This window comes from Ailuropoda melanoleuca, chromosome 5 (genome assembly GCF_002007445.2).
Source record: "Ailuropoda melanoleuca isolate Jingjing chromosome 5, ASM200744v2, whole genome shotgun sequence".
NCBI classification, from domain to species: domain Eukaryota; kingdom Metazoa; phylum Chordata; class Mammalia; order Carnivora; family Ursidae; genus Ailuropoda; species Ailuropoda melanoleuca.
This window is the reverse complement of record NC_048222.1, coordinates 8,900,860-8,917,033: the sequence shown is the minus strand read 5'-3', so window position 1 is coordinate 8,917,033 and position 16,174 is coordinate 8,900,860. Positions and strand designations below refer to the sequence as shown.

Sequence of the window (16,174 nt, the reverse complement as noted above, 5' to 3'; positions counted from 1 at the left end):
AGCGGCCTCCAGCAAGGTGCGGCGGCTCGGCGGGGCCGGCGTGCAGCCTCCAGCAGGTGTGGTGGCTCGGCGGGCAGGCGTGCAGGGGCGAGCGCTGTTTCGGTGTGGCTGCGTGCCGGGTCTCACCACTGAACCCGGACTGGTTTGGGTTAACAGGAAATGCTGGTTCTGCTGTTGGGAAGTTCAAAAACCATGACTTCTGAGCTTAGTCACCCCACCGTGGTTTAGACTGTGCGTTTTGTAACCTTCCTTCCGAGAATGTGCATAAAGCCAGTGCAGGAGGGCCAGAGCCGTGTGCGCTCGCCGCCCTCCTTCCCCTGTGCTCCCTGCTCCCTGGAGGAGGCCCGGCAGCCCTGTCTGTGGAGCTCTGCGTGGTCTGAGAACACTACTCTCCAGAGACCAAAATAGAGGAGCCTTGCAGTTGAGCGGTCTGTGTATCTGGCTAAAATAAATTTAAACTTGCCTCACTCCTGTAACCACTGTGGTTTTGATACTCAGATCTTCTATATTTTTAATTGAGGCTCCACGGTTGACCCCGACTTATCGTCCAAATCTGGACCTCTCCATTTTCATTCGATTCTTCATTGCCGTTGGAGTGACACTGTTTCCCGAAATCATGTGGGGTTTCAGCCTCTATAGAGGTGCCACGTGGAAGACAAATAGTTGGCATGTTGGGTTGTTCAAATGCAGTTTTACTGATAGAATTCTCCTTTTAAAAAAAAAAAAATTCAGTTAGCCAACATCTAGTACATCGTTTGTTTTTTTTTTTTTAAGATTTATTTATTTGAGAGCAAGAGAAAGTGCGTGCACGCACAACCGGGGAGGGACAGCGGGATTGGGAGAAGCAGGCTCCCTGCTAAGCAAGGATTCCCCCCCCCCCACCAATCTTGACTTGAGCGAAAGGCAGACGCTTAACCCACTGAGCCACCCAGGTGCCCTGCACCATCAGTTTTCAATATAATGTTCTATGATTCATTAGTCGTGTGAGAATTCTCCTTTTCCAGGATTGTTGAAACACAGTATGCCTTGTGTTTCTGTCAAGGGCTGGTACCCGTGTCCAAATCATGTCTACCTTTTGTTCTAAAATAAGCTTTCCTGGAGTGCCTGGCTGGCTCAGTGGGTAGAGCATGACGCTCTCAACCTTGGGGTCGTGAGTTCAAGCCCCACATGAGGGGTAGAGTTTACTTAAAAAAAATAATAAGCTTTCCTGCACATGATCATTTCCCAGGTGTCTGCTCGCTCCTGGGACCACAACGAATTCTTCGCCCAGTTCGCTGGTGACCACACTCTGCTAACGCCTGGCTACTCCGTCATCATTGAAAAACTGGCAGAAGGCCTAGACATTCGGCTCGAGTCTCCAGTGAGTACGGACAGCGGCGGGGAAGGGCGGCTCTGCTTTGGCCTTGTGTTTGGAGGATACAGAGTTTGGGGCGCTTGCCGTGACCTTGCTCATTAGGTAGCCCCGCTGTTTGGAGCAACAGTGGCACAGATTCATCTTGGTTACTCATGTGGGCGGGAGTCTCATGACCCCCCTTGACAGAGCACATTTATGTTCACTCTAAAATTTTCCCTTCGCATCTTTGTCCCTGCACGTTTGTATTGTGCATTACTCTAATCACAGAGGCTGCAATTCGTGTTATGTTTCACTTTAGACGATTATAAAGATCTTCCATATTCTGACAAAGTGTTTATAAATCTTAACGATGGGGTGATAGTTCCCTGAAGGAAGCTGTAAATGTTTAGATCTCTGAATGCCAGAAAATGGTTCTTTGGAGTCTTGGAGATAGAAACTCACACGATAAACTTGGAGAGGATCCTGGATCGTGTGGCTCCGTCCCCCGTGGTTTTCATGATTGTTCTTCTTGAGCAGGTGCAGAGCATCGATTACTCCGGGGATGAAGTGCAGGTTACCATTACGGATGGGACAGGGTGTACAGCACAAAAGGTAGGTACTAGAATTTCACTAGGTGCTGCCCGGGGTCTGGGGGGTCTGGGAAAACCGTGTTTTCCACCAAGAAGTTTGCCTTTGGCAACCTGCCTGGAGCCTTGTCTGAGTCCTGAAGAGTTACCTACCTGCACTCAGTCATGTGTGGATCTGCAGATCTGATATCCTTTCTCGAACACTGTATAGATTTCGTGGTAGACGAAATTCCTAAAAGTGTTTCTGAAAGTGGGTTCTGTGGTACATCGGTCCTGAAAGTTGAGTAAGAAAAGAAATCCTTCAGCCAAATAAGTTTGAAAAGTATTGTATACTGCAGTCTACTTTTTGGGTTAAATATAACTGTGTTAAAGGCTCTGAGAAGTTGTGCATTACCAAAAAAAGTTAATTTTGTTTAATTTGGTACTTTCCAAGTTGGCGGTGGTGGTTTTTTTTAGTTTGTTTGTTTTGACATGGAATCATTTTTTCATTCAAGACACCTCTGTATTTTCATTTTGAAACTGGAATTTTTCGTAAACAGCTTCACTAGGTGGACAGTGGAGGGTGCTATACTATGTGACATCACACGGAGATTTCTATGGTGTTGGAGAGCAAAGGTACTTCCCTGGGGCAGAGGAGGATTAATAAGCCCTGTAAATTTATTTCAATTTATTTATGTCTGAAATGAGGACAAAATGTGTAACTGAGAGACCAACACTGGTTCCTAGATTAGCTGTGTTCCACACTTTCCAGTTACCTACAAGTACTCCACAGACCCTGACACTCCCCCAGAAGTAAAGGATCACAGGTCACATGAAGACACGGGGTCTAGTGTATGAGCCATGGGGCGGGCTTACAAAGAAAGACTGCAGAACCCCACCCCGCAGAGATTCTCAGTGAATCGGGCTGGTCATGTTTGTAATGCTTCCCCAGGTGAGTTCAGCTTGCGGCCAGGCCAGCAACAGTGTCCTTATCCGTGAGCCCCAGAGTGAGAAGCAGGCTAATATCTAAGGCTCCTCCTAGTGGTAAAAATTTTAATTCCTCTTTTTCAAATTGCAAGTCAGCTGATGGCTCACCCTCTGGGATTTTGTGTCTCTGCCTCACAGCAGCCTCTGCCGGGTCACCCTCTGCCTGGCCCTAACCAGGCACCTTGCCTTTCTTTCTTTGGATCCGGCTCTCCGGCTCTATTAGGGCAGAGCTGTTGTTTCAAAGTCCGCTCTGAAACGTTTAAAGGAAGTCTTTTTATTTTTATGGTAGTCTGCACACATCCCACAGTTTGAATTGGAAGTTTCCAAACCGAGTTATAAGTGAAAGATCACCACCCATCCTGGTACACCGACAGACATCTGACAAACTCTAGTGCAGTCTCTAGGCTGCTTGCACCGAGATCTGGTGTGAGTCCCTGGCCAGCGGGTGTTTACCTCTTTCCCCTGTTTGTTTACCTTTGCTCATGTGCTTTTGAAATCTTTTTTGTCGTTAAGAAAATATCTAGATCTGGGGCGCCTGGGTGGCTCAGTCGGTTGAGAGTCTGCCTTCGGCTCAGGTCATGATCCCAGGGTCCCGGGGTCGAGTTCCTCCCTGGGCTCCCTACTCAGCGGGCACAAGGAGTGATGGCTTCTGGCTGTGGTTGTGGTAACATGGTTCTGGAGCTAGAAATTTCCCGATTGTATGGAGAGACAGCAGCTCTTTGATGGCCGGGTTTTGTGATGGAACTTGGAGAGTCATTCTTGAAGGCTCTGTTCGCACCTGTTACTTCAGCTCTCCTAAATGATTTTGTGAGCCATTGGAGACCCTGCAATAAATTGTTTCCTCCTTAAAAAAATTTTTTTTGTGGCTCCTTGTGATTCTAACACTCTACTGTTTTCGATATGCTTTACCATTTATGAAATCTATTGATGTGTATTGTAAGAGTTTTTGTTCTAAGCATTATGTCAATTCTTTGAGTTCAGTAGGCCAGGTATTAGCCGCACATTAGAAAGTGTCGGTAATGATACACAAATGTAGTTCTCCTGACTCCATATTTAGGGCCATTTCCTCTTATAGTACTGCTTTTCAGGATTGGGATCTATTGACTGTTTTTACCCAGGATTCTTCTAAACCATCAAGACCTTTCTGTGAGTTCTTCCATGTGGATGCTACTTTGGCTCAGCCAGGCACCCTTGTGCAGTGAACAACCTGCCCAATGGTACATGACAGCCCTTATTCTTCCCAATATAACATGGGACGTTGACAGTCTCATGATTGGCAATAGAGAGGAATGTCCCTTGGGTGTTGAGATTTTCCTGGAAATGAACCCACTGAATAGCTGTGGTGTTAGGTTCAGTTGCTTTTGTGTGTTCATTATTCATTTTTCTCACAGGTATTAGTCACTGTTCCACTGGCCTTACTGCAGAGGGGTGCCATTCACTTTAACCCACCGCTGTCAGACAAGAAGATGAAGGCTATCAACAGCTTAGGCGCGGGCATCATTGAAAAGGTGACTGCATTACTCAAGCCTCAGAACTAAGGAGATTAAAGTCAGATGACCGGAGTTCCTTAACTTCTGGTATTGGGAAGTAGTGGATAATGCTTTAAGCCAAATAAAATTTGAAGATTTTCTCTTCATTTGAATAATAATTCATGAAGAATACAAAAGGATATTATCAAAACGAGAGGAGGAGAGCTGGCTGGGGTCTGAATTTTGACTTTAGGAAAATGAATCTTGTTATTTCAGAATTTCAACTTGGCATATAAATATGTAAATAAGGTAGGGTCTTTTTTGTTTGTTTGTTTGTTTTCCTTCTCCTTGGCTGCTTTCTATGCCTACCCTCCATTAATTGGTTCCAGTGAGGAGAGAGTTTCACTTCCTCTGCCTTTAAAATCTTCTCTAGCAGAACGTGCCAGTGCTGCAGGGGATCCTGGCAGCCCTGGGGTGGCTAGAATTTATCTTAGGGACATTCGCTTAAAGACCAGGTCTCAGGGATGCCTTGCATTTTCGGATCAGCCTGATGGTTGTCGGTGGGTCCCACCATCATCGGTGGGAGTGCAGGACTGCAGGGCACAAAAAGCCAGATGCTCACAAGAGAACAAACGAGACAGGCATGTGGAAAGGGAGCATTTAGGCTTGTGTTTTTGTGCATAGCTCTTTAGTTAAGAACTGCAGGTTGCTTCTTAGAGATTGCCGTCCCTCTGATTCCAGAAACTCCTAACTATCTTTCTCTTGCTCACTTTCCAGATTGCCTTGCAATTTCCTTATCGATTTTGGGACGGTAAAGTTCAAGGGGCTGACTTTTTCGGTCACGTACCTCCTAGCGCCAGCAAGCGGGGGCTTTTTGCTGTGTTCTATGACATGGATCCCCAGGTAAAGTCGCTGGTGACATGTGGTCTGAATTCCCTTGCTGCAGTTTAGAACTGGGTCACGCTCAGGGACCGATGGACAGGGTGGACGCACCAGGTCTATGTTGATGTGCCTGGGGATACTTGGATGGGACGTTTCCTACAGGAGCCCCGGTGTCCACCGTGTTTTCCTCAAGTGCTGACGTTGCTCCCCGGGAAATGCATTAGTATTTTGGACTGGTGGGGAGTCCTCTCGGGGAGTCAGCGCAGCACAGTACTGAGCGGTACCGGAACGCGGGGTCCTCCTGTGAGCACCGAAGGGCGGGGTGTGCTTGGCCCAGATGGGGCAGCTCGGTGTTGGCAGGTGTGTGATCGTGTGGAGGCGGGCGGGGAAGGGGCATGCCTGGGACTTGAAACGTCCTACTGATGTCCTGCAAAAGAGTCACCCTTGTTGTTCCTTCTACTTCCTTCCAAGAAACTTCCTCTTCAGAGGTTTCACTTGGGAGCCGTGGGCAAAAATTTCTTTACCGATTGAGGAAGATTTTTTCCCTTAGTTTATGTGCAGATGTCCCTTCTCCATCTTCTGTTCCTTCTGGAACAAGTTCTTATAAGGGAAAAGCCAAGAGCAACCCTGAATTTGATATTTACCCTTCCTCCTGAGCTTCTCAGCCGCCAACAACCAAATGTATAGATGTACAATGAGTGTCGTCAGGGAACCGAGCTGGGGATGGAGGAGGGGCAGGGACCGGACAAAGTCAGAGGCTGGGGAGCACGAAGCCCTTCCCGATTTGGAGCCCGGAGCCGTGCAGTTAGGGGCCTCCGTGCTGAAAGCTGAGAGTGAACCGCCCATGCCTTCCTTCCGCATCTGCAGAAGCAGCACAGCGTGCTGATGTCGGTGGTGGCCGGGGAGGCGGTGGCGTCCATCCGGACCCTGGATGACAAGCAGGTGCTACAGCAGTGCATGGCTGTCCTGCGGGAGCTGTTCAAGGAGCAGGTCAGAGAATGGCGCGCGCTCCGCGGCCACGTGTGGCCCTCAGCCAGCTGTCTTTGGGGCCGGGCCCGGGCTACGCCGTTCCTTCTTCCCATGGCCGGCCGGCCTCCCCCCGTATACCGGACCCGTCCACACGGGCTGCTGTAACACACACCACCGCCCAGGGGTGGGGGTGGGGGGGTTGAACCATGGACATGGATTTTCTCACCATGCTGGCGGCCGGAAGTCCAAGACAGGTGCGGGCAGGTCTGGTGTCTTCGGAGGCCGCCCTCCTTGGCCTGCAGATGGCCGCCTTCCCCCTGGGACCTCACCCGGGCTCCCCTCTGTGCTTGTCTGTGTCCTCTCCTCCTCTCACAAGCACACCAGGCATCCTGGCTTAAAGGCCACCCCAGAGACCTCACTGTAACATGATCACCTCGTGCGCGGCCCTTGGGGGTTAAGGGCTTCAAGCTAGCAATTTTAGGGGGACACAGATGAGCCTATAGCAATATTCCGAATGGCCTTCCACACCTTTGTCTTCCTTTTCTGCTCACATCATGCACGCCCCCCCTTTTTGCGCTAATCCACAGCGGGTGCCTGTCCGCAGGGGAACTGCGTGAAGTGTGGACCGCATCACGGATTTGCACGTGCTCCTTGCACGGAGGCCATGCTGGTCCTCCCCGTGTGGTTCCGATTTTAGTGTCTGTGCTGGCCGCAGAGGGCACCATACCCCCTTGCTTTCCCAGGGACGGAAAAGGCTCCGCGTTTTAACCCAAACCCCAGCAAGCTTTGACAACTTTCCTTTCGGAGGGATATTGTCCGGCATTTTCTCCTACCCCATAGACTTGGCCCGTCTCTTCTCTGTCTTTGCTCCGAGGAGCTCAGGGTACGTCAGATTCACCAGTTTACCAAACCTCACGCTCTCCAGAGATCTGTAAATGGCGTGGCTAATAGCTTCACGTAAAGCAGTGGGAGTAGAAAGAACTGAAAAAACTCAAAAGTTACGTAAATTATAGAGAAAGGCCCCTGGGGGGGGTGGGGGGAGGCTGTTGCTTATTTTACATGATGTGATTACATCTCACAGTTGTCACTCGCTTGGGGTTTTTGCCCCAAAACTTGTTTTCACGCTAGTTATTTGGAACTTAGCAGATTTTTTCCGTAGAACTGTTTTTCATGCTGGTGCTTGTCAGAGGCAGGGAATTAACGTGAAACTTCGTGAATGAGAAACATGCCGTCCTGGGGCTGATCTGCGGAGAAGGCTGTTGAGAATCCCAGCCCGTCCCAGGGCTGCTCCCTTCCCTCCCGCCCTGGCCCGCGTGCTCCTCTTGCACCGTCACAGCGCATGCCAGGCGTGGGCAAGGGGGCGCCCCAAGTCTCAGGCGCTGGCCACGGCCGGCTGGGTGGGGGGCGCGCGCCTCTGGCCGGGTAAGGTGTAGACGTGAGATGCCGGGGGAGGTTGCAGAGTTTGGGCAGGACATGGAGGACGCCTTTTTTTTTTTTTTTCCCCCGCCCCCCCCCCCCCCCGATCGCGGTTCACGGTTCCTTCTGCGTGACACAGGAAGTCCCGGATCCCACCAAGTATTTCGTCACTCGGTGGAGCACGGACCCCTGGATCCAGATGGCGTACAGCTTTGTGAAGACGGGCGGCAGCGGAGAGGCCTACGACATCATTGCCGAGGAGATACAGGGCACGGTCTTCTTCGCGGGCGAGGTGCGTGTCCGCAGCCTGAGCCCGGCCGCTCTTGTTTGGCTTACGTTCTTTTCACGGAAGGGCTGTACGTCCAGGGTTGCGGAGCGAAAGGCAGATCGGGTCAAACGTGTGAGGACACCGGGGGTGCCCGGGCCGCGCAGTCGGTTAATCGTCGTACTCGGTTTCGGCTCAGGGTATGAGCTCGGGGTCCTGAGATGGAGCCCCGCGTTGGGCTCCCTGCAGGGACGGAGTCGGCTTCGGTCTTTCCCTCTCCCCTGCTCGCTCTCGTGCTCTCTCCCTCCTCTCTCTCTCTCTCAGGAATAAATCTTAAAAAAAAAAAAAATGTCAGGACACGGAACAGCAGATGTCCCTCCACACCCTCCTCCCGTTCCCAGGACAGCCATTTTTAACCCTTCCTGTCGTTTCTTCAGGAATTTGCTTCCTGCGTGCGGACATTTCTGTTGTTGGCTCGTGACCTGACAAGGGAGCCACTGTGCGCTGACCTCCCGTCGGGCGGAAGGTCGCCGTGCAGTGATTCACCCTGGGAGCGGCCTCGTGCGCCCGGATGCGGCTTCCCGCAGAGCCGGGCGCGCACGACTCCTGCCTAGGCGCCTTCTCCCGGTCACGTGGCCCCGGTGCGCCTGAGCTCGGGCCGTCGGCCCCTCCCCTCAGACCCCGCCCCGCGGCAGCCCTGCGAGCCGGCGGGTTCGCTCCGCTTGTGGAAACCCCCCTTCCTGGCGTCCTCTGGTCGGCGCTCTGGTCTGCACTGTTCACCTCTGGGGCCCCTGCTTGCCGCTCTCCGCGGTTGGCGCTTTCATTTTCTAGATGCCTCTTTCCTTTCTTTTAACGTTTGTTTTTTAAATTGTGGTAAATTACGCATGACATGCAATTTACCATCTTAACTATTTTTTTTTTTTAAAGATTTTATTTATTTATTTGACAGAGATAGAGACAGCCAGAGAGANCCCCCCCCCCCCCCCCGTTCCTACACCCTGGGCTTCCCTGATCCGCTTGAATACGGACAGACTTCACAAACTCCCCACCGTCATCTTTGGGATCCAGTTTCTTTACGGGAGGGTCTGATAAGTCAAATTGTAGGAAGTAGAAGGACTGCTGTTTTGGCAAATGATCTAAAATTATTTTTCCGTAATTGTTTCTAATACTGAAGAGTCTCGTTACTTCACGACTGCATGAGCGTCGCACAGAATGTTAGGGGCCTCTCGGTCACCCCTGCAGCACCCTTGTAGCCACAGGCAGAGTTTCCAGACGCCATGAACGACTGGTCCGTTTCCATCTAGAAGGAAGCTTTTACCATCGTGACTGTTTTTAGATGTACAGTTCAGTGGCATCAAATACACAGACGCTGCTGTGCCCCCATCACCAGCACCTATTTCCAGAACTACTTCATCCTGCGGAACCGGAAACTCGGTCCCCATGAAACAGCACTCCCCCTTCCCCCTCTCCCAGCCCCTGGCTACCACTTGTCTACTTTGTCTCTATGAATTTGTTCTGGGTGTCTCATCCTCTCGGTGGAAGCCTACAGTGTTTGTCCTTTCCTGACTGGCTTATTTCACTCAGCAGAATGTCCTTAAGGTTTATTTGCATTGTGGCATGTGTCAGAATATCCTTCCTTTTGAGGACTAAATATATTTCATGTGTATATAGATCATTTCTTTTTTAAAAAATATTTTATTTACTAGAGAGCATGAGCGGGGAGAGGGAGAAGCAGACTCCCCACTGAGCAGGAGCCTGACATGGGGCTCAATCCCAGGACCCTGAGATCATGACCTGAGTCAAAGGCAGACGCTTGTTGACTGAGTCCCCCGGGTGCCCTACAGATCTCATTTCATGTATGCATTCGTGTCCTGAATGCTTGAGTTGCTTCTGCCTTCTGGCTATTGTGAGTAATGCTGCCGTGAATATGGATGTCCATCTGTCTGCAAGAACCTGCTTTGGGTTCTTTGGGGTATATACCCAGAAGAGGCCTTGCTGGATCATGTATTAATTCTGTGCCTAGTTCTTTGAAGAACCACTACACTGTTTCCCACAGCAGCGGCATCCTTTTACACTCCGACCAACAGTCACAAAGGTTCCAATACTTGAGATTTTTTTAAGGTTGATTTATTATTTGAGAGAGAGAGTGTGCGTGGTTGGGGAGGGGCAGAGGCAGAGGGAGAGAGAATCTCAAGCAGACTCTGTGTTGAGTAGGGGAACCCGACGTGCAGTTTGATCTCATGACCCTGAGATCATGACCTGTGCCAAAATCAAGAGCTGGACACTCAACTGTCTGAGCCACTCAGGTGCCCTGCGATTTTTTGGCGTTTTTTGATAATGGCCATCATAATGGGTATGAAGTGGCCTGCCTGCTTTCTTGGTTTATTTCTGTTGAGAAATGTTTTGCTGTTTTGATCACTTACTTTCTCTGTGTCTGTTTTTGCTTGCTTACAATCTAGACAGTCCCATCCTTCAGTCCTTGGTTTTTTTCTCACTTCCGATGGTTTTCTCCCCACATTTTTTCCTCTTATTTCTAGATCTTTTGTTACATATATTGAAACTCTTGAATTGATTATCTAATTTCCTTTTCTTTGCTGTTACTCATCTCTGTCTTCATATCCTGTTGTTGAGATGGGGGAAATTTCATCTTCCCACCCTTGAGTTGACTTTTGAAATTTTGGCTCTTTTATGAGCACGTGCTTGTCCTTGGATTATTCTTTTGGTAACACCCTCTCTTGCTTCATGACTCCTCAGAGTTCCTGGTTTGTTTCCTTTAGCCTGTGCCTCCTCCGTGTCCACATACTCCATCCTTGACTGTCTGCTCAGATTCGAGTGAGGCGTTTTTATAAAAGCCTACAGAGAGCTCCCGCAAGCTTGCCAGCGGGTGGTTGGATCCCCAAACATCAGTCTATCTATAGCTCTTTCCTCTGGGAACGTATAGTTTCTCTGCGCTTGGTGGCAGCTCCTGACATCCTGGGAGCCGGAAGTCTTGTTCTTAGTTATGAAGACTTGACTTAATCCCCATGTTGTTTGGTGCCTCACCCTTGCCTCTGCGTCAGAGCTCCAGGTGGGTTGTGGTGGTGGGAGCGGGGAACCTGGTGAGGGACCAGATTGCTCTTCGTAGCCTTCAGCCCTGTTTTCACTCACACTCAGCCTTCTGCTCTGTGGTTCCTGATGCCTCCAGTGGCGCTCTGGGGTGTGAATTGGTTGCTTTTGATCCCCCCCCCACCAACGTAGCAGAGTAAGGTGAATTCTCAGCACTCTTTCATCTGTTTTCATACTGTGTATGTTAGCTTAGGACTCACACATCTTCTAGTGTCATCAAAAATGGAGTTGGTGTTATCTTTTCCTGATTTTTGGAGGATTGCAAAAGAACGTCCTTTAAAAACCAGCTATCTTAGATGCGTCCTTGGCCTGCAGAGAGCCAGCTCTGGGAACGGCATGACGGCTTGCCAGGCAGCTGCTGTCAGTGCTTCCAGGAGAGGCTCTGTTAGGCTCATGAGATACAGTTGCTACTTCACAGTAAAAGTGTTTTTTAAACCCATTTCTGAGGTTTCTGCCCCCTTCTCCCTCTACTAGTACTTGTAACATTACATCCCGATCATACCTCCATTTATTGAAGTCTTTGGCCCTGGACGTTTTCCTTCCATCCCAGCCGTCAACCTAGATGACATGGCACCTAGCTTAGTTCCCACGGAGCTTCCTGTTCATATCCTTCCCCATCTTCTGAGGTCTGCTCACCGCACACAGTGGCTTTCCCACAGCTACATCATTGCTCCCGCCCCCGAAGGCGCAGATCGGCTTGCTGCTTTTCCTGTCCTGGTTTGCTGGTTCTGTTCCAGCTACACCCTCCTGGAAAGTGGGCTTCTCCCATTGCCAGTCCTCACCTTTCTTTCCCCTTCCTCTTAACTCGGCTCTGTCCTTCTGTTCCAGCCATCTAGCGAAATTCTAACTGTGGATGGATTGGTTCGTGTTCTGTGCCTCCGTCGTTGCTGATTCGAACAGCAAGGTTGCTTGTCTGACAAGGGTGCAGGGACTGTGTCTTATTCATTATTCTTAGTTCCAGTACATGGTATATAGAGGTGATATCCTAAGGATTGGTACACAGTAGTTCACAGGACTACAGAGAAAGTTGTAGAATGATCTGGTGAAGGATAGTGGGATCACCAGAGAAGTACAGGAGCAGTGATGGGGGAGTAGTACTCATAGCACAAAGAAGTGCCATCAATCTTCGAGGATCAGAGAAAAGTATAAGCTTGTATTATCTGTTGATTATCATCTGAATTCCATACACATGACCTCAAATTATGCAATTATTTCTTACAGGCAACAAACAGGCATTTTCCACAAACTGTTACAGGGGCATACTTGAGTGGTGTTCGAGAAGCAAGCAAGATCGCAGCATTTTGAATAGAATTTGTCTGGACCCAGCTTTCTTCTGTGCCCCAGATGGTAAAGTTTGAAACACATGTTAAACCTCACTTTCATAAAACCAAACAAAAAACCTCTGAGAGCATTAGCCCCAAGAATCCTTTTGAAGCACTTATATTTTAACTGCATTTTCCACAGGTTGATTAGGGCTATGTCTTCTGTATTTCAGAATAAAGCAGAATAGAACCTTAAATTAAGATTTTGGATAGGCTTTCTTCCATGGTTGGAGACTCCCTTTAAATCTGACATTTTGTTGGGCTCATCAGTTTTCAAACATTGAGAAACCAAGCAGCAATTATTAAAAAACCAGACAAAGCCATGTATTTTTCTTCTGCGACAGTTTATAGGTATCTTTGCCAATGAGCCTTAAGACTTTTATATAGCTCCAATATTGAGCTTTTACTTAAAATTTAGATAGAAATCTTTCCATTTCGGATACAACACAAACTCTTCAGTTAAAAGTAAATGAAACTTCTAGCCTGTTTTGTATTGTACATATTTCTTTCCTTTGTGTTATTCAAAAGAAATTTAAATTCAGGTATCTTTTGTGATACATTTTAGATTTGTGCACTCATTGGCAAAATAGCAAAATTTTCAATTCCTTAAACAGCATAGGTATTCTATCATTTAGAATGGGGTAGAGATAGTATAGTCTTCATACTTTAGACCATTTAGAATATGGCTGTTTTTCTAAGAGCCAAGTTAGGGTGGATGGCACACTTTAGCCTTAATTTTGGCAACCACTAGCAAAAAGATCTTTCTTGTCAGAATACTTTAATAAAAAACTCCCTCTACTGCCTCTTTTTAAAGTAACAGACTCAAACTCTAGGAGTATTTTTTACAGCATTATGTTTTCAGTATTCCATAGGCAGGTCCACTGGAAAACTGCAGAAAAACGTGATATCCTGGTAAATATTACACATTTAAAGCCATATCTTAAAAGCCTGAGAACATGGCAGATACTCAGTTCTTCCTTTTTTCACTCATGATAGAATAATTCAACTAAAATAAACACTGGTTTCAGGGTCTTCAGGATGCTTATCTTGCCAAGAAGTTAGAAAAGTGAATGGTAACTTAAGTGCTTTTGTTTTAAAAAGTCTGAACAGTTCTTTCAGTTATATTAGTCTGCTTCAAAAAGGGATTCAAAATGACTTTAAAGACACTTTGCAAAATATTAGGTATTTTTAAAATTTAAAGTCAGCTTGTAAGTAGAAAAAGTATTTTATGCAAACTTAACAGAATTCAGACACATCCCTCCCCATCAAAGTATGATACAAAACAGCCGTAAATTGGTTTCAAAGTTAGTTAGTTATTTAGATTATCTGATGATTGGGAAGTATTCTGCTTTAAAATGCTATGTATTAAAATGTTTAAAGAGTAGCATGTGTTTAGTGATAAATACAAAATATTTTAAGTTTGAAATGGCTCACAATTGTTTAGTCTCTGGGCACTTAAACTTGGTACTGTGCTACAAGCAAACTAAGGAAAAACCTAGTTAGCTGAAGTACGGTAAATGTGTATGTAAAAAATTTCCTGTCTCAAGTGACATCATTTGACTTTTTGTTCATTAAGGAACCATGGTACTTTTCTTTTCTTCTTGAGTTTGTTTTTTCACGTTTCAAGATTTTATAATTGAATAGCAGTGAATACAGTGTTTTAACTGCAGATTGTGAACAGCTGGTTGTATAAAACTGCTTAATAAAAACTAGACTTGTTTTTCAAATACACTGTGCACTGTAGTGATGAACGCACTTGTATTAGCCATGCCTTCCCCACGAACCTGCACGTACCCCCTCCATCCCCTCTCCTCCAAACCTTTTGTAGACTGTTTTTTAGCTCCTAGGTCTTACTCTGCTTACCCCCTTTCAAGTGAGTGATCATAAAATAAACAATTGTTAACCATAATCACCTACCTTTTGAAATCACTTCCCACTTTTCCTTCGTGACCTCTCCATAGTGCACATGCTCAATGTAAATGTGGTCCATTATCACTGAACAGCACTCCAAATTAAATGGGTTGTGGGGCTAACTCCACCTAAAAACCCCTGTTCTGAAATCCTCAGCTAGAGGGGGGAAATGCTACAGGAATTTAAGACATTAAAACAAGAGACAAGAGCATGGATTTATTATTTTTATTGACAAGGTTGATAAGAACAAATTATTTAAAATCAAAGGCCAATTCTAAGGTCTCATTTAGTTGTGTACTCCATTTATTTGTATTTATCCAGAAACAAGTCAAACCTGTTAAAATACCCAACAATCAACACATACCATTTTTATGTATTTCCACGGATGGATTTTTAAACACTCATTGGTTTATCAAAGGCCTAATTCTCTCATAAGTAAGTAACACTGTTTTATTTTAAAATTCAGAGATTCAATAAACTGATTAAGACAATTTAAAAGATAAGACAGTCTCATTCAGGAGTGGTCTGTACATTGATCACCTAGAATCCTGATTGGCCAAAATTTAAAACCCAAAAGCCGTGATTCCACAAATAAACTTCTTTAAGGTTAAAAATAAGTCTTTTATCACTTTTGAGAAATACTTTGTCAGAGATACTCACTATTGCCTGCACATTAACTTCTAGCATTATACTCGGTATGTTTATCATAATTATAAAGGTGGCCCGGTCTCCTGTAAATATCAGCATTTTATATGGGCAAAAGCAGTTAATAAAAATCACTTCATTTATTATAAGCCAAATGTGCTTGTACTTTTAATCCCACCCTGTCCCCAAATTTTGAAGTTCTGATGTACTGATTTGGTTGATCCTTAATATAAAATGTATCTACAGACACTTGCAGAGTTAACACTCAAACTACAAATTGATGACACTTCTTCTGAGGCAAAGCAGAGAACGATCTGTTCCTTCAGTGTTTTCTCCACTGAATTTTGACTTTCACTGCTCCGTCATACCATCTGGCCGAACACTGACATTTCATAGTTTATAACTGTAAAGATACCTACTTAGAGGAGTTTAAAAATTGATCTGCACAAAAGAAATAAAAAAACTTTATATACAACAAATTTGTTTTTAAAAATACAAAAATAACATCTGTCACTTTTGTCATGCTGACAATTTGACATATATACACATGCAGCAGAAAATTTTCAATCTCAATAGCTGAAGCCTGTATTTTTAATATGAACACACTGCCACTGACAGGTGTGTATCCAAAATATTTCAGGTAGTAAATACTGCCACAGTCTCTGCGTGTATAAACGTCAGTAATAGCTTGTTCTACTTGATTAAAAGTATATCTGAAACAAGCGAATACTAAGCGCGCTTAAAACTACAACAGTTCGAGAATCTACGATCTCCTATCAAGAAATCCAAAATGTACAAAATACAACTATAAAAGCAAGGAACAGTTACTGCCATGCAAAATTTAAACTAAAAACTGCATAGAAATGCAATTTAAAACAACAAACTCAAATTTACTTAATACTCAAGATAAAAAGATCAGCAATAAGTTCTACCAACACAACGCTTGCAGGGATTTAGAAAAGGAAATACATTCTCTTTGCTGGTATAATGGTATAAATCAGATCTTTACATCCACGGGACAAGTCATCTGTCTCCTCTGCCTCAAGAAATCAGCTGCAATGAGAGAAACAACATTTTCCTATACCCAAAATACATTAGGAACACAAAAATCATACCCTGCCCCCCTTCTTAAACTTCTGTTTTACACCACTGTGACCTTGGGAAATCTGTTGGGACCCATATCAAACTTGGGCTACTTCTGGTCGTCTGCCTCTGGTGGACAACAGTTATGCTCAAGTGGTTGTGAGCGTCTGTGACGCGCCTGGCTGCCCACGTACAGGGCGAGCCTGAGGTCGGTTCCGTCA

At 46.2% G+C, this 16,174-nt stretch overlaps 2 protein-coding genes across 6 annotated transcripts in view; one reads left to right on the top strand and one right to left on the bottom strand.

The window, feature by feature from the left end:
• KDM1B (lysine demethylase 1B) overlaps nucleotides 1-14,043 on the top strand; it is a 59,376-nt gene extending 45,333 nt beyond the window's left edge. For all 4 annotated transcript variants that reach the window (XM_034660275.1, XM_034660274.1, XM_034660276.1 and 1 more), the window contains 7 exons: nucleotides 1,229-1,360; nucleotides 1,871-1,945; nucleotides 4,278-4,394; nucleotides 5,133-5,258; nucleotides 6,105-6,227; nucleotides 7,762-7,914; nucleotides 12,214-14,043. In XM_034660275.1, coding sequence (XP_034516166.1) covers nucleotides 1,229-1,360; nucleotides 1,871-1,945; nucleotides 4,278-4,394; nucleotides 5,133-5,258; nucleotides 6,105-6,227; nucleotides 7,762-7,914; nucleotides 12,214-12,297 — 810 coding nt within the window. In that variant the 3' untranslated portion in view covers nucleotides 12,298-14,043. The remainder of the gene's footprint in view (nucleotides 1-1,228; nucleotides 1,361-1,870; nucleotides 1,946-4,277; nucleotides 4,395-5,132; nucleotides 5,259-6,104; nucleotides 6,228-7,761; nucleotides 7,915-12,213) is intronic.
• A 393-nt stretch (nucleotides 14,044-14,436) lies between these two features.
• DEK (DEK proto-oncogene) overlaps nucleotides 14,437-16,174 on the bottom strand; it is a 28,802-nt gene continuing 27,064 nt past the window's right edge. For both annotated transcript variants that reach the window (XM_011228369.3, XM_002921959.4), the window contains exon 10: nucleotides 14,437-15,923. In XM_011228369.3, the coding sequence (XP_011226671.1) occupies nucleotides 15,912-15,923 (12 nt within the window). In that variant the 3' untranslated portion in view covers nucleotides 14,437-15,911. The remainder of the gene's footprint in view (nucleotides 15,924-16,174) is intronic.